Raw genomic sequence first — 23,677 nt, forward strand, 5'->3', positions numbered from 1 at the left:
CACACTGATATAAGGTACTCTGATAAATCATTCCTGTAATAACAGGAGGGGTAGGAGAGCAGTTCCTTACACCCATTTTCACCTTTTCATTTGACTGTGCAGGGAGCAACAGGCACTTTATGCTAATATTTCCCTGAGCAGAAGAAATTTAAGCTGAACTTGCCTGGGGGGAGAGATCCATCCTTACAGCTCAGGTAATTTCTGCTAGCTCAGTGTCCTCACTTGCTTTTGCAAATATTCCCCAATCTTAGAGAAGTTGACAAGCCCAGAAGTGGAGAAGAAATCTGCTTGCTTACCCCAGCCAGCAATGCAGCATTTTAGGATGTACTTTGGGACATAAACATTGAAAACTTTGACAAGAGCCAAGTAAAAGTGAACAGACTCCAGGCACATCCACGTGAAAGCTGCAAGAAGGAAATAGTGAAGGAGCGTGGCCATGGTGATGCAGAGGCCTGGCTGGTTGAATGAAGACAGCCAGGAATTGGTGAGGAAGACCATGTTCAGCATCAGCAGTGCAGCACAAAGGTTGAGCAGGATTTTTGAAGGATTGTCTCTCCGCAGCTTCCTAAAAAGAAGGGAAAAGTGCACAAGGTTATCTCTGCATCATCCAATGTACAGCCATTCTATGGTGCTGTGAAATTTAGGAACATAGAAGATGCTGAACAGCTCAGACTGGTGCTTGTATTAAAGCATTAAGCGTTTGAATCCTTCTAATTTCACCAGAGGTCAAAATAAAGCAATTTTTATAATGTCAGCTCTCAATCTTCCCTGCTGTGCATTACAGGATCAAATATTAACAAACATTCTTATAGTTGCTGCAACTCCATTATTGCTAAAATATTAAAAGCCATGTGAGAAAAAGGATCAGACTTACTCAAGGGTTAGATATGTCACCAGCGTTATTCCCAAAAAAAGGGAAGAAGCACCACATCCTGAATAGCTTATCAGAGTTAATATATGATCATGTGTGACATCTATTTCTGTCCGGGCCAAGTCCTGTGTTACAAGATAAAGAATCACAGTTGTTTGCCACTACAGATTAAGAAAATTCCTTTACACATTTTTCACATTGAAAAGAAATCAATTCCTGTTCTGCTTACTGCTAATTTTGGAGGGTTTCCATTAACATTTTTATGCATTTCTTGTTGTATAGTCCTACAGAATATCCAAACTAGTAAAAATATGCAGTATTTAAAGTATCCAGCAATACTAGTGAAGCTAGAAAAGCTGTCCTTCAGGAAACACAAATTTAATAAGGATTCCAGGATCTTGTCAAAATTATTCCTCTGGAGCTCGCTTTGTAGGAGAAACTATTTTGTTTCAGTGGCAGCTGCCATGCTTGGGAACTGCACAAATCTGCTAAATGTCTTGGAGTGTGGGAGGATCCTCCCTGTCCAGAAAGCATCCCTCTGCAAAATCAGCTAGGAGACTGTGCTCTGCTTCTCCACAGCTGCTGAAGGAATATTGAGAGGATTTTGTTGTTCCCTGACATAGTTTCTCCTCTATTTGGTGAAGCTTTGAACCTCAGACCAGTAACCCACATCTCTGATGTTGAATACTTGTAGCTGTGCTGATTACTAAAGTGGCAGTGAGAGGTATGATCTTAAAATCAAACTGAATTCTCTTCATTTGAATGGGAACTTGAGCAAGTGTCCAAAATCTGAACCATCTCAATTCCTCCCTGTAATGTCACATATTTGCTCCCGGAGAGGGCTTTTGCCTCTGGTGGAGCAGGGTGATGCTGACCTCTAGGGGAAGCATCCCAAGGCAAAGGTGGGGCCATACCCGATCCTGTGGGCTGTATCCTGCTGGGATTAGACAGTTTTAATCTACTCAATTTGCTTAGAACTTGCCTATTACTTTGCCTTTGTTGCAGTCCATTCTCAGGCAGTCATATCAGCTTTTGACATTTTACTTTTAGAGGCAGTTTTCTCTGTATTACAGAGAAATAAGAGGTGATACATAATGACATCTCCCACATTTGTATTATACTTCAGTTTCTGATGGAGCATAGATAAAACATTCCAAAAGATGTAATGTCATTGTAATGCCAGTTGCCACTGGCAGGTAATAAATTCAACACAGTATTTCCAATGCAGTAAATAAGACATTAAGGTTGATTAAGTTACACTGCAAAGAAGTACAAACTACATCTGTAAAATGAAATTGCCTTGAAGCAGGTGACATTTAGAGGACTTTATATCATTAAATTATTATAACTGTTTTATTTGTTATTACTGATTTTGGCAAAATTGCAGATATCTAACAGCTTGCATAGATATGAATCTCCCATCTCTCCCCAAATCTAAAGATGACTTTGTTTAGTGCCACGGGACTTTTTGGGAGATGATTCACAGAGTACTTACCAGTAGGACTCCAAAATGGGTAAGATGGTTACAAAAACAGATTGTGTAATTCATATCTGTATATTCCATTTCACACCCTGATGTATTCCAACCACCCAGTCCATCTGTGTAATAGAGAAAAAGGGATTTTTAAGTAGAGTTAGTCATGCTCAGTCATTTATAGCTCTGCAGCATGCAGGGTTTGTGAAGAAGAGCTCAAGTTAGTACAGATTGCAGGGTCATTTAGCAGCACACAAGTGAGATTTCACACAGGAACACATCTTCTGTAGTTGCCTGAGAACCTCAAAATTTGGATGAAAGCCTTTGGTGGAATGAAGAAATATTTAAAGTCCTTTACATGTCTGCACACATAGAAAGCAAGAAGAACCTAGTGCTGGGTGAGGTTGTGCTGCAGGATGTGGAAATACAAAAAGAAAGATGTATGTACAGGGCAGAGGATTTGTGTAGGCAGAGTTTAGCACTGAAAAAGCCAGATCTTCTCTGATAAGATTGAATTTAGAAGTGGTGCCTTATGGCTGTGCTATACCTTTATCCATCTTTTTCTCCTTTTTCAAATATGTAACAGCCAACATACCAAACTAAAACTAATCTTCTATTGCAACTCATGAAGAGTTAACATTTAGCAGTATTTTTAGGAGTTATTTGAGCCAATTAATGGGTTGATATTCATCGTGTGTTTGTGTCCACTTATCCTTTGTCTATTTTAGGCTTGAAAGCAATAATAAAGGAGTGAAACATAAGATTATTTATGGGGAATATATGACATATTCAGAAGCTAAGCTTCTGATTTTAAAAAATATATATTTTTGAACCCTAATAATTGCAGAACAAGCCTTTCCCACATGCTCTGAGTTAACCCAATACACAGTTATCTCTCTGTGTCTATTGAGTGCATGAGCCACATTCAAGGCCTGACCCCAGCAAAGCCCCCACAGACCTCCCTGAAGAAACTGTGAGAATTCATCAGACATTTCATATCATTTCTGCTTTTTTCTTAGTCTAAGTCTTCTTACTGATATAGTTGCAGCACTGTACTATGCCATACATGTATCCCTAGGGCTAACACTGATTACTGAGGAACCAACATCAAGCCAAAGCAGCAACGCCGACTCAACAGGACAGCCCCAAGTCTCAAAGGTGCCACATCAAGGAGCCAAAGGCTGCTGGGGACAGAGCAAGTGTGGCAGCTCGGCAAATAACACTTACTGTTCTTCCCAAAGTCCCAAAAGACGCAGTGCACTGCTGTATTGCCCTGGAAGCAGAGAAAAGGAGGCTGTGACATTTATTCAGTGCGTCTGTACGCCGCCTGCACTTGCAGACGGTGCATCTTGCTCTGACTGGGGTGTATAACTGGGGTGTATAACCCTAAGGCTGTTGGGTTTGATTTCCCCTGCACTGCTCTCTGATTTTTTGCATGGTGGTGCTGCAGTGGGTCTGTGGGTCAGGGGCTGCTGGACACTGGGGCTTGTAGAGCCAGCTGGGATATTGTCCATCTCATCCATGGCACTGAACCAGCAGAGTCCTGATTTTTGCCTCTCCCTTTACCAAGGGAAATCCTGGGAGTCAGTGATTTTCCCAGTTTTACCTGTATCTTTCAGTACCTTGTAGTCTTTTAAGGACAGCAGAAAATCTGACATATTGTCCAGCATAGACCAATTCCTGTGTTTAATCTCATTGGCTTCATGTGGTGTCTGAGATGTCACACCAAATTACTGGTGAAATTCAAAAGTTATGACTAAGACCTGAAATAACAACCTGAGATTTTACACAATTAAGAAAAACAACAACAAAACAAAACCAAAAAAAACCCAACAACAACAACAAAACCCCCAAGAAACCTTTATTTTAGGTTTCCAGTGATTCCCCTCTCTGAAACCAGACAGGGAAGACATGTAAGAGCTGAACAGATGTAAATGGATATTCAATGTAATGTTTTCTCTTGGGGACATTCTAGTTTATTACTCATAATGCTGCAGCAAACTTTCCCAAGGCACAGATTCATTTACTTTTATTATTATTATATCATTAATAAAGTTTAATAAAGCAGAGAGTTTACAGGAAGCCAGCCTAACAGATAAGCTGTTAAGATGTGTGATCTGTAGACTGTCAAATATAATTAGGCAGAGAGCCAAAGATGTAGGTTTGGATGATAACTCATTAAATATTTAATTAAGATAATTTTAAAAGGTCAAGGGAAAAAATCTGAGAGATGCCAGATGGCCTGGTGGAGTAAAAATGACAGAAGAGAGGGGATATCTAGATAAAATTTCTGGGTATATATTTGCTAGAACTGAACGGAAAGAGCATATCTCCATAAAAGCAGCATTTCCAAGCTCTCATTGACTTGAACTTTAATTAAATTCATCTTATTGAATAATTTTGTTCTGCTCTGGGTCTGTAATATATTCATGTGGAGGCTGGACCTGAAACACTGACAACCCAGAAATGCTAAGGTGAAACTCAGTCAACAAGTTTGACCTGTGCCCATTTAGAATAAAATAGACTTTAGTTTTGAAACGTCATTTTGAAACAAAACAAAGCATATTAATCTTGAAAACATCTTTGCAATGTCTTGGGTTTTTTTGAAGTTTACTTTTTTTGGTGACTAAACCAATTTGCTGAATTCAGAGCAAAGATAAATCATTTCGGTCCAATCCAAAACCTGCTGGTTTTTAGCAAATAAGCTACTCCTTGGAAAAAAATTGTCCAGATCATAACAAGGAAACAATGAAAAGGTCTTGTGCTGCTAAGCATGGCTTTACAGCGGAGACACAAATGTTAGTAACCTGCAGGAATTTATAAACACCAAGATCTGTGTGGTCTGTCAATATTTGGGTTTTGATGTAACATGGAGAGGTCAGGCAGTAAAGCGTTTCAAGCTTATTTTTCCTGTTCCCAGTTTACTGTAAGGGTGAGTGAAATCAGCTCTGCTTCACCTCATCCCTGAGGAAAGGAAAACATCCTACCGTGTTCCGGTCTATGTGCCGAAGAGTGACAGTCACAGGCTCATTAAGGTTCTGAATTGATGCGTTTTCAACACTGGCACTCACAACAAAAGTGTTCAACTTCTGCAGCGTTAAACTGTCATCCTGCAGTGGAAAAACACATGCATGCAAAAAGAATCCAAGCTCTGCCTGCTGCCATTCTTTTTTCAATTGTACTTCTTGGAAATGGTGATCAGCTAAACCCCATGGGATGCTTGATGTAAAGTTGCTACTTCATTAGAAAATGTAGTTAGCTGCAATTCCAGGACAGTCTCCACATCAGCTGAAGCAGAACTGAGTCTCAGATGCATCAGCTGGATTGAGAAAGCTGTATAATTGTTTCAGTACATTTAAACATCCAGTTGTACATCATTAAGCTCATTAGACAGTAGGCACGACTGTGAATGTTTCTTCTGTGTGAAAAGTATTGCTCAGCACTCTGTATGCACCATCATTCCAAAGAAATGCCTCCCTTTTAAGTTATATCCACCCCTCCTGGAGTTAAGAAAATATAATAACTACTAGAATAATCCCAAATGCTGCACATCAGTGCTGCTATTATTTTAATGGAGACATAAATCTTGAAGTTATTTTCATGATGTTTGGTATATCCTAAGTCCTTAAGAAAGAGCTTACTATCAGAGGAAGGTCAGGGTATGTTCTTTTCCTGCATAACAGAAGGATTAGGATAACATCAGCTACAGAAAATGAATGGAAAATCTAAGGTTTACAGACACCTGTCAGAGCATCCTTGCTACAGAGAAGGTTTTGCTGCATGAGCACATTTTCCCTGCACATTTCTCTCTCAGGCTGATGCTAACTGTGCCTGGAACAGACAACACTGTTGGGATTTCTTTTGTAGGCACTGGGAACAGCTGAGCCCATTCCTGCTGTGTTTGGGTTTGCTGGGAGTCGTAGTTACCTCGAAAAGTGAAGTAGTGCCAAAAAACTTAAACTGGATCTTCGAATGCTTGTCTGGGTCACAGCACTCGATCCCTAGGAAGTTCTTCAGGGATTTTGGCAAAAACACTGAGGCCAAGGCATTTTTGAAAGGGTTTTCTTGCACATTGATCTGCAGGAGAGAGATGACACGCTCAGAGCTGCTGTCCTCAGGTCAAACGCACAACGGGACAGAAGAGCAGGAGGGTTGTCTGGTTTAGTCCATGATTCTGAGTGCTCTCACCTGGAGATCCACACCTCTGTTGTAGGAGGTAATGCCAAAGGCCAGTCCTCCAAACGTGCTGGGATCTGGACGCAACACCAACAGAGCCAAGGAATTGGTTATGACCGATGTATTTCTGTCTGCGCAAGTCACCTTGTAGCCTATCTCCTCAGTTGTCTGCAGGATACTTCAACAAAAGAAACAGGGAGGAAAAAAATACTTCTCTTGAAATGTTCTCCTGGCTTCATAACACACATCCAGGGAACGATTGGCTAAAACCCTCTGCTGTGATTTATGATCACAAGGAGCAAGCCCTAGAGCAGAACGGGTCCGTTTGGGGGTAGATGCATTTTGTCTCCACAGGGTCAGGTGACAGCAAGCACTTGAGTTAGCATGTTTCAGTGGCCTGAAAGTCTGGCAGGTGGAAGATAACCTCCTGCAGGGACCACACAAGGTGGTTCTGGGAAGACCTGAGTCAAAATTCACGCCCAGTCAAATACTGCACTTCATCTGGAAGGCAGTGACTTGTAAAATCTGCTAATTTGACTATTTTCAGTCATCTAATTGTACCCTCAGGTAAGATATCACAGCCAAGATAAGTTAGTCTGCAAGGAACCTTTGGAAGTCTGTGCTCCAATTCCCCACCACTCCAAGCTCTAAGGGTAGGGCTGCTGCTCAGGGGCTCATCCAGTAAAACTCTAATTATCTCTGAGGACAGACATTTCTGGGCCTTACTATCAGTGAGGTTTTTTCTAAGTAAACAGAATAGGCTGGAATGTAAAGGAAGCAGCAAATTAGGGTTGTTTAATACTCATGGGTATTAAGAGTCAGGGACAGCTCCACAGCTTGTTTGGCTCCCTTAAGGCTACTCAGCAATATGCAAGGAGGGATAAAACTCTCCTGAAAATGTGAAAGACAGCTGTTCCCAGAACAGACTGAAGGAAAATCTTCCTGTCCCTTGGTCTGGCATTAGCTTCATGCATCATCAGCCCCAGATGCACCAGGACCCTTTCAGCCACAGCTGCCCTAGAGCTGCAAAACCTGGAGTTCAGCTTCCCCAAAATACCAACTCTATCTCCATTAAGGATCAAGAATAACATCCTTGTCCCTAAAACCTTACATTTCATGGGAGGAGAATTCAAAGCAATGGATATTTCCCTTAAAAGCCCCACAGCCTATTTGAGAAGGCAGAGGTGGTGCTTGCTGGCAGCTATCACAGCCCCCACTCCACACACTGCAGTGTGACAGGCTTGGAAGAGAGAGCACACAGCCCAAATGATCACGAAGCTACCCAGTGCTTTCTCTCTGACAGATTTTCTAGGCTGTTTTTGGTTACTCCTCCTTGCAGACTCCTGAGTTTGAAAAGCAATGCCGAGTTGTCCACTGCAAACAACTGGGCTGTGGCATAGTCATGCTCCACCCAGAACTTGTAATTTATCATTGCATAGCTGTGTTTGAAAAGTCTTTATCAGCACAGGCAGAGGGGTGACAGAGATTTGTGTCTCCAGGCTGACCTGTCAACAGACCTCACTGCTGAGCCACAAAGATCACCTGTGAGAGGAGGTGGCAGCTGGGCAGTCCCTGAGCTGCCTCCAGATTTGGATGCCCAAAAGGAACAACACTGTGATGGTGGCTTCTGCAGAACTGTTTCTGGTAAAAGCACCTTTGACAACACAATAACCAATTTCTGCTGCTAATAACCACAAACATGTTTAAGATCCAAGTACAGAAATTTCTAAATCCCACGGTGATATTTTAATAGAGTGAATGAAATAGTCCATGGTGCCATTTCAAATTAGGAAGCCTCTTCTGGGCAAGTTATCTTACTTACGTATTGGTTATTTTTCTAACGTTCTGATCTTCTATTTCTTGCAGCGAAATATGGTCTAGTATAGACAATGCAGTCTCTGCAAGTGTCACACTCACATCTGCAAGCTGTACAATATCAGAAATTTTACTTGCAATGATTTCTAATTCTTCCACATCCAGTGTTGCATCTGGCAACAGGCATAAAATGTGCTCTATAACATCTTCTGCATTCTCTGAAAAACAAGGAAGCAGAGATGATTTATGTGGCATAGCTGTCACTGGCTATACAGCTACATGTGTTATGTTAAATGCAGGAGTTAATCTCCTTCTCCTCTCTTTCCATATAGTCATAATGCTCCTGATCTACTACAAAATAATGTCCTAAGAATAAGTCAATAAGCCCTCAACATGTCAATGAAACAAATGTTGTCACTTGCTTTTGGATTTATAAATACTACCTGTAAATAATATTTACCTTTAGCTTTTGCCATGTTTATAAGCATTTGTGAGTTTCAAATTAGACAAGATCCTCCCCTCTCCCCAAATGCTGCTTACCTGGTACTGTAGCAAAAGCAAATTCTGAATGGTATCATTTGAAAAAATGTATTTGCCATTCATCATCTCATCATCCTTCTGTAATTTTTTTATAGAAGCAGAGTTTTACACCCTGGGAGTCAGAGAGACTGTGTGCAACTGCAGATATCTTTCAATGATCTACTATTTGATGCACTGCTGAGGAGGTGGATATGGTATTGGGTTTGTTCACCATTCAAACAGCTTACACTGTTTGGCATAGCTTAAAAAAGATATAACCATGTGGTAATGTCACCTTATCACCTACGTGAACTACAGCACCAACTTTTCAATTCCAGACACTGATTTCTGCTTCAGATATTATGAACTACTTTGATGTGGTAACAGAGAGGGTATGGACAGACAAAACCTGTGACATTATTCATTGGTTATTTTCTTAGTTCTAAATCAAAGTGTAGGATTTGAGACAAATCTTCAAAGTGATAGCTAGAGAATTTTGAAGCACTTGCAAAATTAATCAGCATTAAAATGTCTTTAAGATGACCAGGTGAGCAGGATGCACATAAAGCAATCTTATCACTTCCCTTGTTCAGATGTCCAACATAAGCATCATCTGAGTAAAACTATTTTACTGTGACTCACTGTGTCACTGAAGTATCTGGTACCTTACCTTCTGTTATCTTGATATCTTGGAGGCCTAAAATATTATTCGGAAGTTTTTCAAGTGGTTTACATTTAGTCATGTTTGGTTCCTTCCAAAAAGCTTGCTCTAGTTCAATACTAATTGCACTGAAAAATTAAAACAATGTACAATGTTACAGGAAAAAATACATAAAAATGATGTTCCTCATATTTCCCACTCAGGTAACTAAGAATGTAATTCATTAGCCCAACTTTAAATGGACTTGCAAGTCAGATCTGACTTAGCACTTGTTCAGCAGAGTGGGAGCAGAGCCCAGATGCCAGAGCCTTTGAAATGCACCTGGAGGTATTGGAGGGGAGGGAGCCATGAAGGGATGGCACAAAATGCTACAGTGCTTGTGTTTCCCCTCCCTGCCCAGGCAGAAAGTCCTGAGGTCACTGCAGGTGATGGGAATGATGCCACACTCCCTTTTCCTGCAGCTCGTGCTGCACCAGCCCTGTATCCTTTGCATCCTCCTTGGCATGGCACTGCTGCCATGCCAGACTACCACCTGGTTTACCATGACAAAGCCTGGTGATCCCTCCTGTTTTCCATGGAGGAACCAAAACAAGAGGATCTCATCACTCACCAGCTCCTCTGAGCAGACTGCAGAGGGTTTTTCCTGCAGCTGACCTCTGCTTCGGAGGCTGGACTTGTTAGTGGCCAGGAATAACTCCCCTTGTACCTTGTGTGTGAAAAGCTTTCTGGACAATCCATCAGTGCTGAGGAGGAAATACATAAAAGCTCTTTAAAAAGATTTAATAGTCAAAAAGAAGTTCCCTCTGACACACAGGAACCCAACTGTTCTGTGGACCTTGTTTCCTGATGGGAATGAGCTGTAATTTGCAGACTTCATAGGAGTATTTTACAAGTTTACTACCTGCAAGAAAGCATTTTGTTTAGATTTGTTTAGATATTTTGTCTCTTCTTCTACACTCTTTTTCTCTTTTGTTTGACAAGGTCAGTTTTCAGGTACAGTGTTAGTTTCCAGCATCACAAACCATATTCAATGACAGCACATCCTGCAGGCTTCTCTAATCTATCTGAAGGTGCTTTCACACTGCCCCTCATTATCCCATCAATGTCTTTCCTCCAGGCTTGTAGTGTTATCCTCTGCAACTGGTATTTTGTAAGTAATTGGTATAAAATCTTTTAAATTTCAGGTATGGTCTGTTAGCTCTTACCTGTGTCTTACTTCTGTATTTTAAGGAGCAGCAGAGATTGTAACCAAACCAAGAAAGTACTTGTTTACCTCCGGAGGTTTGGTCCAATATGCACAGACATTACACAAATGGCAGTGAGTTTAGTTTGAGTGTTTGGCTTTGGTGTCCCTGGAGCACTGGCTACCAGCAGGGGCTCCTGGATTTATACCTGGATCAGCCTGACCTTGCCTTCATTGCAAAGGTGCTCAGACCTGCCTTGGCACCAGGATTCAAGTTTTAACTTACTTCCACTTGTCTGGAACCCAAGTTTTTTATCTTGCTGTCACTGCATGAAGTTCTACAGCTTGTGCATCAGGTGAGGCTACTTCTTAAGGGTGTTTTCTAGCCAACGTCTCCACAAAATTTAAACTTGATAAAACACTTGTAGCCAGAATTACAAAGCATATGATTTCCAATGAGGTTTTAGTGAAGTAATACCTATTGACTTCACAGCCACATCTTCAGGTTTCACATGCAAGGATAATGGTCCGTCTTCATATATGTCATTCAACAGCTGTTTGATCCTGAGACTCAGCACTTCTTGTATTTCCAGAGAGGTGGCCTTTATAATTGCCTTACAGATATAGCTACAAATAGAACATACAAACAAGGCTGCCATATTAGTAACATTTCACAATGTTTAAAGTTTGGAGTGAGCCAATCATAAAACCCTGTGTCCATCAGAGGTAGAAAGACTCCATGGCTTCCCGGAAAACTATCTAACTAACCACTTCCAGTATCTTTGGTGGATTCCAGCTTTTCCTCCTCAGAACAGCTATTGTGCTAAGTGACTGGGCTGGCTGACTCTAGAAGGTTAGAAAGACAGAGCCTCTCACTGAGTGGCTTCAGACACGGCAGAAAGCTCCAATAAGCCATGAGTGGATCACCTCAATGGACCTCTAATTTAACTGAGGGCTAACAAGTGAGATTTCCTTAGGGCTGGGATGTTTCATGTGTTTCCAATTCACTCCTGTCTCCACACAGTTGTCCCTCACTCCTCAAGGCTTTTCTAAACTATTTGCAACCCCTTGAAGGTGATGGGAACCCAGCTCCCCCTCCTCCTGGCCTGGGGTCAGAAGGCAATCTGGATTTCCTACAGAAGAGGTGCAGGATTCATCCTGGTATCCCTTTGGGGCACTGTCCACTTACTGGCCCCAGTGAAAGACACTGCTCACAGCCAGCTCTTACGGTGCAGCACAAACCTCACAGCTTGCCATGGAAGCACTTTGAGTCTCCCAAGATTCAGGGTATGAGATGGGAACCTTGGATGCTCAAATGCATTTCCCCAAGTCAAGCATTACTCCATGTGTGCTTTTCTGGTCACTCTGAAGCTCAAACAGCCATGGAGGGGTATAACTCCTCCTCACCCTAAATATGAAATCAACATGAACTATGGAAACCCAGTTCAAAACCCTGGGTCTTACCTTTGTGACATCCGCTTTACCTTCCCCTTCAGGTCACATAGAGGGACACAGAAAGTTAGAAGCTGGTTAGAATCAATGGGCACGAATTGGATCTTAAGGAAAGTAATCAGCACAAACTCAATGTTCTCATTGAAATGGAGCCTGTTGCTTTAAGTGTTACTGGAACCTGACTCCATAGAGCAGCCTTTGTTTCACAGTACTGCTAGAGGTCCATCAGGATGATTTAGTAATTTCAACAAAACACAATACTGTCAGCATTTAGACCCTGCAACTACTATATCCTCTATGCAGAGGATAAGAAAAAGTAATTATTTAAATCAGAAAATAACAAATTACATACACGAGTCCTCCTATAGGCACTGCTTTGTAGATAATTACTCCTGCAAGAAAAAGAGAATAGAAAATATTTCACAGTAACATATAAATATAAATATAAATATAAATATAAATATAACACCCCCTCTTCTGCCATCATCTAAAATAGCTTCTGACCACAATGAGCCAGACTTTGCAGCAGAGAAGTCATCTTGAATTCAGCATGGATATGTTTACAGAAATCACCAAGACCAAGTATAACAGAGATGCATCCTGACAAAAACCTCTTCTTCCAGAATGGGACCCACCCTTCCCTTAGGGCTTTTCAAATTGGATTCACCCCACGTGAACAGTGCAATGTGTTAGTATATTGTCATTTGTAAAGCAAACAGTAACTGTGGAAGTCAGAGAAGAAAGTAGGAAGTCAAAATAGGCATAAAAGACAAAACTCCATGTCTGTACAAGTGACACTTCTACAACTCACTAAAACACCCTCTCAGCTGCTCACAGTTTGGATATGAATAAGCTAGATTGGGCTAAAAGTTATGAAATAGGGGAGTCTGGTGCAAAGAACCATTGGTTTTGAGCAGGATTTGGGAACTATAATATGCTATTGTTAGACACAGCCATGCAAGAGCCAGTGTGAACCTAGATAGCCCTCCGAGGTCTGTGACCCTCCCTCTGTGGGTGGACATGACCCTCAAACTCCTTTGCACTCACATGTAATCACTGAAACGAGGCTTCAGCAACACTAATATGAGTGAACCCTGCAGATACCAGCACTTTGCCCTACTTTCCATCTCCTGCAGATACCAATTTCTCTGCTTTTTGGATAGCCAGGATGGTATACCAGCTACATCAGCCCACTGGAGTCACCACTCACAGTCTGCAGAGGCAGCAAAGGTTTCATCTTGGTCATGAACCAATACAAATCAGCAAAGATGAGGTCTCAGATTGGAGCAGCTACTTGCCTTGCATTGAGTAGGATACATATTTTATGTGAATGAGTCCAGTGAGCAAGATGTGGGTGTTCAACATGCTGGAAGTTTTGCAGACCTGGGGATTTAGTTCCCACTCTTGTCATGGGCTGGTCAGTTGTGAAATGGGTATTTGGAATCTGGCTGCTTAAAGGACAGAGGGTCAAGGTGACACCACTACACAGCCAGAACCTTACCTGATTTTAAAGTTTGTCACAACAAATTCTTCTCCGGTAAAGATTATACTAAACTGGGAAAAAAAAAATAACATTTTTATTAACTCGATTTATCAATACTTTTTCTAGAGCTGCTTGTAAATTTAGAATTGTCATCAAAATTCTAAATCCTGATGAAAATAGCTAAGAATTTTTGCAAAGTTTTAACACTTTTCCCTTCCTTCAGAATTTCTTTTTGTCCTGTTAAAAATGTTTTGGATAACATGATTCTGAAACACCACAATATTGTTACATTTCTGTGTTGTCCCAACAGTTTGTGTTCTGTACACTGGGGATTGGACTAGATGACCTTTAGAGGTCCCTTCCAACACAAACTATTCTATGATTCTACCAGCTCTCCCCCTCATTTGATACTTGCTAGAAACACATGAAAATGAGAGGAACAAGCTACTCACCCAGTGTTCAAGAAGCCTCCTTGCATCATAGTAATCAGGAGCTCTCTTGGTTTTGTAGAAAAGAGAAAAGTTCATATGAACATTAAAGAAGGTGACTGCAAGGAGAGAACACAGGTGAAATGAATCCTGTATTTTGCACAGCAGGTGCCTGCCCCCCTTCCCATGTCCATACCCCTCTGCAGAAGCACAGTTGTTTTCCCATTCCCATGCTCACCAAAGCCCTTTGGGATATCCCAGATTGCAAGTGTCCAAGTTTAGATTGCTGCTGCATTGCTAGAAATTTTATTGAAGAGCTCAAGGGCCCAAACACATGGTCATGTTATCACAGCTTAACAACTGAGTTGTGGTTCATATCTGAGAGTGCACAATCTTGGCTTTTACTGTCTGCTGAGAGTGCACAGGAGAAACAGGAGGATCTGCTGACACAGGACACCTTGCTAAGCAGCAATGGCTTAAACATGTGTCACCCCTACAGTGTCAGTCAGTGTCAGTGATGACCACAACAGCATTTAAAATGTCACTGTTGAGCACTTACCTGGAACGACACCGTTGGTACTACTGGTCAGAGGTAATGGGGGCAGTGTAGGAGCACCTGTTGATGATGCTTCCCTCAAGCCTGCTGGAAAGAACAATAAAAGGCCTAAGAATTCACACTGGCAAAAGTGTAAGGAAGAGAATGGTCTAGGTGAGAGAGAGGTTTGAGTCCTTCAGCGAAGGTCATCGTAACAAGGAGCTGCTGTGGTTCCACAGACCTCTGCAGGATGAAGGCAAAAGGGAAAATACACCAACATGGGTTTTTATTTATTTCTCCAGAGGTAACTACAGCATAACAAGGGAGAAAACAGGATTTGCAGGGTTTAGATCCCAGGGAAGACAGAAGACTATGTACCATTATCTTTTTTCCTTTCTTATGTTGAAGGGCAGTTTTCTGTGTTCCCTTCTTGCCTGTGTAAGCTGTGCCAGCCTTCAGAGAAAGGCACTGGTCAGACACTGAGTGCTAATGGGTTTATAGGCAGTAATGGCTGTGAGAGGAACACTGATATTCGTGGTCTCTGGGTAAATGATAACCTGACATAATGATTCCCATTTGTTTTCAAAGTAAAGAATTCCAAGAATTCATTCGTAGCTAATTTTCCTTGAAGTGAATCACCTTGTCAAGCCAGATATGACTTTTCATTTCATATGCAACCTGCCACATCACCAGGCAGACAGGGACAAAACAGGTGATGTTTGTCACATGTACTACAGAAAATTGCAGTGAACTGAATCACTGTGTAACATTACAGGCCTTGGTGCTGAAAGAAAAGCAGGATCACAACATTTTGCCCTAGAAGTACCATTTTCTTACAAGGCTTGTAATTTGTGTTTTTTACTTCACTTGAATGACTGTCAGAGACTTGACATTCTAGCTCTGACTAAGAGAAATAAACTTAACATATGAATGCAAAGCCAAATGCCTATGAATAAAGAGTGTGGTCAGAAATAAGCAGGATAAGACCATGCTTCATAAAACATTGTTTTTCTCTACAGTAGTTCAAGGTAAGGAGGCTCATCCATGCTTGAAATACAACAGCCCATCTCTGACTCACTCAAATCAGTGGCAATATATCCACGGACAATAATAGAAGCAGGGGCTGTTAACAACTTGAAGTCTCCTATTTTTATCCTAAATGACTTCAAATTATCTTGTGAAGTTGCAAGGACATCCAAAGTCAAAAGCCCCTTCTGAGCAGGCACCCTACAGTACACAGGCTTCTGCTTCCTGGACACACAATTGATTTTCCCCTTTGCACTAAGCCACAGGCTGTGAACTCAGCACAGAGTCAAACTGGAGCAAGGGGACAATAAAGTAACTGAAGTCCAGCTCTGAGTTGTCTCTCCAAAGTTGGCTCTTGCAGACTAAGCTCAGACCTTTCAGTCTTCAGCTCAGACCTTCAGCCTCCAGAAGCTCCTCTGAGGTGCCAGTCTGTGTTTTGGTGTCACCTTATGATCTAGGAGATGGTGGTTTCAGCCGCTGTGGTTTCCTCAGCAGAGGTAACGTGCTCAGGGCTGGTGGAGAGCTGAGACAGGAGGCTCCCCCACACCTGGAGGCAGAAGGATGGGGAGCAGGAGTGATGCACCAGCTGTTCCAAGATCAAACTGTCCAGCAATCTGCTTTGGCAGAGCACAGCCCCCATTGCTGCCAGGGTGTGCAGAAAGCTGTAAAAATAGCAAGCCTGCTTTTCCCATGCTTGATGAATCTTTGGTGTGCATTTGGACATCTCTCCTCTTTATTCAGGCCTTGTGCATCTGAGATAGTTGTAAACTTTGGAAATTAGAAACCTAATCTACTTTGTTTTACTCTTCCATCAAAACGCTAGCAAGTCCAAGAGCAAGCTACCACATTGCCATTTCAAATCCATTGCCTGCAGTAGGTCAGAAACACAACCTGACATAATGGGCATTTGCTGATTCTTTATTTGGAAAAAGATCCTCAGGCTTAGCTCACTGAGCTGGAAGACAGATCTTGATGTTCCATGCACAGAGCTCTTACCAACACTAACACTGTTTGACAGACAAGAAGCCAGAAGCATCTACTGAATTAAAAGGAGAAAAAGGAAACCAACTCCTCAAAAGAAAATAGAGGAACCTGGAACTAAGGGGATGTACTTTTTCCTCCAGCACCTGTGCACAAGCCCTTGCCATCCTCACATCATATTACCATGAGAATACCCAGAGAGCAAAACTCAGAGGACCTGGCCCTCAGTGTTGCAGAGATGCAGATATTCCAGCATCCCCAGGGACTTTAATTCCACAGCTTAAACTTCCAATGGAAACCTGTATGCCTCCCTGTGGTGTGAAGCTGCAGAGACAGTTCTGTGAGCCCCAGTGAGATGCTACAAATAAGTGCCTGTTTTCAAACTGACAGAAAATGAGTGTCTTTTTACAAGCTTTTTTGAAGAACCACTGCCACAGAGGAAGTGTGATGAGAGCACAGAAGGGCCAATGCTGTGCAGACATGATCTATCAGTGGAATAAATATTTCTTTCCTACAGAACTATAAGCACTATGTTAGGCTGTGATTTATCAAGCCATATCCCAAACTGTTTGAACATCTGTGGTTTAACTTGTCCCCCTGACTGTTCCACTGCTGCAGACCCTATCCTAGGTAGGAGGAAACTGCACAGAGCTGTGTGATTACAGACTTCTGTTCCTGTTGTTATCAGTGTAATATTTCAAAAACCATTGCCTTAGGGGTGATGTATGATAGCACTCAGAGTCAGCCAGGATGAATCAGAAAAATCTGCTAGTGGAAAAAAAAAACAAACCAACAGAAAAAGGGCCAAACAAAGCCCCAAACCCATTCTGATCAGGGATGTAACTCAGAATGCTGTTTCCATCTCCTGACAAATGAAGCATAATTACAACTTCACAGATTATAATTTATTTCTTTCTCCTTCTCATTATCACCTGAAGAAAAATGAAATATGTTTATTCTCACATGTCAGGGATCATTACCAGCAGGCAGGTGTGGGACTGGCCACCTGCATCCTGTAACTGCATTTGCTTTAATTAATATGTATGTAATTCCATTCACGAAATGAGGGCTAAGGCATGATGACAGATGAGATCTGAAGCTACAAAAATACTGTGCCACTGATTTTTTTTAAGTCCTAGTCAAGGATTTTCATTTGATAATTTAATAAATGGTTTATTTGGCATTCTGTAAATAAATATATATTGTTTCCAATAGACAAGCAGCAAAAAATAGACTAGCCAATATGAGAACTGCAATAAATATATTTCTGTATTATTGGCAGTCATTTTCAGATCTTGAATATTCATCCCTTTCCAGGATTATTTAAAATTAAGAAGAAAATCAGAAAGCAGTGTGTGGGTGAGGTAGGGGGAGGAAGAGATGAAGACTGAGTCAGTGAGAGGATGAGAACACACACTTTTACTTCTACACTTTTAGCAAAGACCCAGCTGAGCTGGAAAAACAAAGAATTATCTTTAAGATCCCTGGGAAAAAAGCAAAGGCAGAACAATAACTTCTACTATCAAGCAAAGCCAGTGCAATTGCTACAATAATTATAGCACTTACAAAAGCCAACACACCCTCTTAAGGCTTCCTCTGGCTATGTTCGTGTGAGAAGTTTCACTCACTTTGCCTAAATGAGCCCTGGCTTTCCAAAGATGATGTAGGATTTCCAAAACAAAGCAGGCTGCCCAGCTTCACATCACAACTGCATAACCAAGCAATGCAACATCACACATCCATAAACAACACATATAAACACAAGAGGCAAGCCTTGATGCTAAAGAATGATATTGGGCATAAGTAACAATGTAAGACATGACACTGGTGTTAACATGGCACTTCCCCACGACATTTCATTACACAGTAACATTTTGACACAACTACTTCTTACATGGATGCTTCAGATTGTCTCACGTAGCTTCAATATGTATGATCCCATATGGACAATCCACATGAACTACAGCCAGGTGCAGCTTCCCCTGTCTGACAGATGGGACATCAATCTCAATACGTGTTTACACTGCTCACTGTTATCCCTACCTCGTGTATCATCAGCATGCCTCTGTGCTACAGCTTGCTCATGAATTCCAGTTAATTAAAGTAAGGAGCAGATTTATAGTGGAAGCAAAGGTCTTGCCAATATCTGACACACAATGGATTTTCAAACATGATTAAATTTTAATAACATCCCTGTTACTTCACAAGAGTTATCTTGATTATTGTTCTTAGCAAGATGTCAGACTGCAGTAACCTTCCTCCCAGTGTGGATCACAGAGTGGATCCAGCAGTTCATGGCACCATAGGCAAAAGCAGTCTCTGTGCTTGTTGGTGTAGTCCATCACTTGTGAGACATGCTGTTGTCTCTCTTTGCTGACAACCTTTAAATATTTGGCCCAACATTTTCCAGACTGAATGTCCTATTCAGGCTGCACTGGAGAATCCTAACTAGAGAAAATCACCTGGTTCTTGAGGACTGCTTTAGAGGGAAAGAGTGCTTTGACTATTGAGAGCCTCTCTCTAACATGCTTTGTCCCACTAAAAAGATGCTCAAATTCATCCAGGTTATTTTTCTTGAAAAATCAAAGCCCAGGAACACTGAAGGGAGGCTTTGATCTCAGGTGTTAGACTTTTCATCATCAAACATGACTAAACTTCCCATGACTCCTTGCCAAGCCAAGCACACACCTTTCCCACAGAGTGAATGGGCCCAAAGGCAAAGGTATTAATTGGAAAGGGGAAACTGAGCCTTCCTCCTCCCTCCTTATCAGATCATGCCTCCCCCATCCAGGGACACAACTGGGGAAATGGGTCTAGTGACAGGCAGTGCAGAATGAGGAGTGCTTGGGTAAAGGCAGTGGGGCAGGGAGCCAAGAGACAGATGGGAAGGTTGTAATTTACAGCAATTGTTATTAGTGCCTGTGTGCTTTGGTGCAGAGTGAGGGAGGGTGCAATGAGGGAGGGGTGGGGAATCCCTCTGAGCAGAGGTTTCATCGGCAGTCAGTGATTTCCGGATGATCTCATTGCCTTGGGCCCTGGTCCCATGAAAACTGGAGCAGGACGTGGAAAAAACTGCAGTGAAGTCAGAAAGTGCTGCATGTGATGGAGATGTGCTGTCTGATGGGCTGTTCCTTGTATTCTCAAAGTGGACACAAAAATACCAATTACTTCATACTGTGACTGCTTTCCCTGTGAAGCTATCAGCTTACAGACAGTTAGCAAAGATGCATTCACTGCTATTGTGGAGCACCTAAACATTGTGACATATCATTAGTTTTACAGAAATTAGTCAGTCTATCAGTCAGTTAGACAGTCTTGGGTTTCTGTTTTAATACAGTGTAGTTTAAATACCATGCAGTACATACAGACACCAGGGCTGACCCTAAACACTGCTAAGAGTGCTTGTCCGTGAAGCAGCACCATCTGGGGCACACAACACACAGAAGCCTTGCAGGAAAATGATTACTATCATTACAAGTTGCCCAGAGAAGTTGTGGATGCCCCTGGAAGTGTCCAAGGCCAGGCTGGATGGGACTTTGAGCAACTTGGTCTAGGGGAAGGTGTCCCTTCCCATGGCAAGGGGTGTGGAACAGGATGATCTTTAAGGTCCCTTCCAAACCAAATGATTCTGTGATTCTATGATACTATCATCTCACTAAAGGCTTGAGTTAAATATTTTTAAACATACTGGAAGAAAGAAAATTTCAGAGTCCCACCTACCTCGCTCTTTGTCAGGCCAGCTCAGTAGCAGATTGGTGCCCCAGTAGAAGGATGAACCACTAGAAGGCTCATCCAAAAGATGCCACCTGCCAGCAGCTTCCAGGGGATCTCAGTGGCAGAGCTTTGAGTAGCTACACCCGCCTCTCTACATCCTCTACATCCCCTACATCCCTGTCAGCTTTACCTCATCCACAACCTCTGTATCAAGAAGAGCCTGCATGGGGTGAGCAGGCAATGTCGTAAGCACAGCCACAGCTCTGCCCATCCTGGTCTCAATCTCAGCAGCAGTGACTCAGAGGCCATTAGACAGCCCCGAGCAGTGGAGGGTTCCCTACTCTGTGTGTGATCCCCAGCCACACACAAGCCCCAAGAAGATAAAACATCGCAGACTCACCGCAGCGCAGCCGATGGTCCGCGACGGGGAGGACGCTGCTGAAATTCCAGTACTCCTCCTTCCAGCTGACAGTGCTGCCCATGGCACAGCCCAGCAGCTCTTCCTGACCCAGCACACGGTCCCACAGCTGGAAGTAGTACAAGCTGCCGATGAAGCTGTTGCTGATCCTCACGATGAAGCCATCCCTTCTCTTGTGCAGGTGGCCCAGCACGAGGCTGCCATTCGGTTTCAGGCACCCTGTGCTGCCCAGGGCTTCGCTGTGCACCAGGTTCCCATTGCAGTAGACCTCCAGCAGCTGTTTTCCGGTGTCCCACAAGCAGCACACACTATACCACACAAAAAGGGCCAGGTCGATCTCAATGTCTCGTTTGGTGCCAAAAAGATACAGTCTCAGGTGCTTGTTTTCTCCAGAGAGCCCGAGTTCTAAGTCATTTATGTCAGTGGAGGTGGTGTTAGTGTCATAGGAAAATGCTGCCCACGAGCTGACATTGGCTGTCCGGTTTAGGTCAATGCACACTGTGAACTGACAGAGCTGAGGGATGCTGAAGTTGACCAGGGACACATATTTATCATTTCTTCCTAGTAAATCCAGTCGTTCTTCATGCAGATCCCGTGTTTCTGTAAGAAAACAGCATTGGGAAAGAGTAAAGAAGGAAAATGAAGTGTCACTTCCAAAGAAAAAGCTGCCATATGGACTCATTTGGGTTCTTCCCTGAATGATGATTAAGAAAATTAAAACTTTCTTCTATTTCTAGTTTCTACTGCCTTTGAAATTTAATTGAGACCACCCACACTACCAGTAAAGAGAAGATGAATTTAACTTTGCAAAGGAAAAGTTGAAGTCCTCAAGACATGACAAATAGGAATCAACACAGAGTTCAGATGTTGGGTCCACGTGCTCCAAGCCCCATCCAACTTGAACACAGCCTTGAACACTTCCAGGGATGGGGCATCCACAACTTCTCTGGGCAACCTGTTTCAGTACCTCACCACCCTCAGAATGAACAATTTCCTCCTAGTATCTAATCTAAATCTAACCTCCTTCAGTTTAAAGCCTTGTGAAATCCATGGTCAGTGCTGGTATTGCAGAAGATCTGTGGCGGAGTTTTAGGGGATGTAGAGAGGTGGGTGTAGCTACTCAATTACAACTCAAGCAGTGAGTAATTCATTACAGCACATGAAAATGCAACAGCCATCTTCAGCCGTACTTGCCAGCAGCTGCAGGGCCCAAAAGAATAAGAAGCCAGTTCCCATGGGTTTCTCCAACATTTGAAAATCCCTGTGGGATGTACGACTGGCAGGACTGGCACCTATTCCATAAAAGACCAGAGCACCATTGCACCTCAGCAGAGACATGCTGAGACACCACCCTTTCAGGGGTCAGGCCTTCCAGTGCCTTATAGCAGGCAGATTTTCTCAGCTAAAGCTGAGAGAAAGTGGGTACATTTGTCAAGAGCTAACCATTAATTCAGTCTTTTCATTAGGGAAACTTACCTTGGTTTTCCTTGACTACGTTGTGCACTTGAAGTGACCCCAGTGCTACAGGGTGCATTTTGGAAGTAAGGGTTTTCTCTGTGCCCTGTATTGTTCTTGAGGAGAGGTCAAAGAAAGAAATACAAAAACCAACATAGAACTAATTATTGTTTTATTGGGATTTACAGTGGAGTGAAAGGATGTTGAGTGTGTTCATGAAGCACAGATTACTGTGTTTGACCCAAGACCTAAATTATTACTGCAGAATTTGGTTCTGTCAGTAGCTTTGGGCTTTTCCAAGGATACCATGGAGCAAATGCACAGCTCTTATTTTACAGTGACTGAAGTAAAACTAGAAATAAACTATACAGAAATGCAGGAATATACACAGAAGGAAAACCAGTGAATGATGACAAAATCGAGAGGCTTTTTACCTCCAAATGTGGACAACAGTTGTGATGCAACCAAAACCAGACATTTCACTCCTTGCTGTATTTTCTCATTTGTACTCACTCATCTGCAGCCCAGACTGAACCAGCATCCCAGGAGAGGGTGTGCTTTATGTCCAGACTTGTAGGTCTCTGGCCAGCATGTACTCAGGGATAGACAAGAACCTCAGTACCATTTGCATGGAGAAGGGAGAGGTCCAGAGCAAGAATAGCTGCTGCTCTGGGGCAGAACAAGAGGAAAGCAGGCTCCTGTATGGATACACTGTGTGTACACAAACCAGGACACCATCAGACATCCCCTGGGTTGGGGGATGTCCAAAGACCACTGGCAGTGGGATTAACCATCCCTATGGTTAATTCTGAGGGAAATTACTGTACCTGAAAGGAAGAAAAGATGAGCAGCAACCACCAAGATGCAAAGAGTCTTGTCAGCAGAGTGCTGTCCAGGGCCACACAGGAACCTCTTCATTTTTTGTGCGTGTTCTGAAAGAAAGATATTGGTGAGCACCCCTTTCCTGCACACTTGCCTAAGAAATTCAAACTGCTCCTGCAATTTGCTGGAATGGTATTCACAGCACAGGAGCCCAGAATTCCTGGGCTGAGTCATTATATCAGTCCTCTCTGTAAAGGTCACAGCCTCACAGACCCGCTGGTTTCTGCTGGTTTCTAAAAGAGATGAGGTTTACACAACTATACTGTGAATGTTTTGTTCATCTGTCACAACTCTGCAAACATTTTGTTCATCTGTCACAACTCTGCAAACCTGTTAGCAACTTCCAACCTGCTTTGATAAAAGCAGACCTTGTTTGAAGTGGTGAAGTTCCTAAAAACGAAGAGAAAACAAGAAGAGAAAGCCCTGCCAGTGCCTCTCAGCTGGATGTGCCAACCCATGGTTATACCCCACAGACTCTGTGGGATTGTAGACCATGGAGCAGCAGACAGGGTAAGAGGTACATGGAGAAACAGGACAGAAGGCTGTTTATGGACACCACAGCCAAAAAAGTATTTATTCTCACTCCTGGGCTCTGTCTACAAAC

The 23,677-nt window shown here is 42.6% G+C and overlaps 1 protein-coding gene across 1 annotated transcript; it reads right to left on the reverse strand.

Moving 5' to 3' along the window:
- Positions 1–107: 107 nt before the first annotated feature.
- ADGRG4 (adhesion G protein-coupled receptor G4) lies at positions 108–22,270 on the reverse strand. The gene is made up of 18 exons (XM_032702356.1): positions 22,213–22,270; positions 20,719–21,336; positions 14,622–14,702; positions 14,087–14,181; positions 13,653–13,705; positions 12,504–12,543; positions 12,164–12,189; positions 11,178–11,326; positions 10,127–10,259; positions 9,526–9,644; positions 8,344–8,554; positions 6,534–6,699; positions 6,273–6,422; positions 5,333–5,455; positions 3,573–3,618; positions 2,367–2,470; positions 875–996; positions 108–565 (listed from the first exon to the last, which is right to left on the reverse strand). Exons 1-18 carry the CDS (start codon positions 22,268–22,270, stop codon positions 205–207), a joined length of 2,655 nt encoding a protein of 884 aa, XP_032558247.1. The 3' UTR covers positions 108–204.
- Between the last annotated feature and the right edge of the window lie 1,407 nt (positions 22,271–23,677).

This window comes from Chiroxiphia lanceolata, chromosome 14 (assembly GCF_009829145.1).
Source record: "Chiroxiphia lanceolata isolate bChiLan1 chromosome 14, bChiLan1.pri, whole genome shotgun sequence".
NCBI classification, from domain to species: Eukaryota; Metazoa; Chordata; class Aves; order Passeriformes; family Pipridae; genus Chiroxiphia; species Chiroxiphia lanceolata.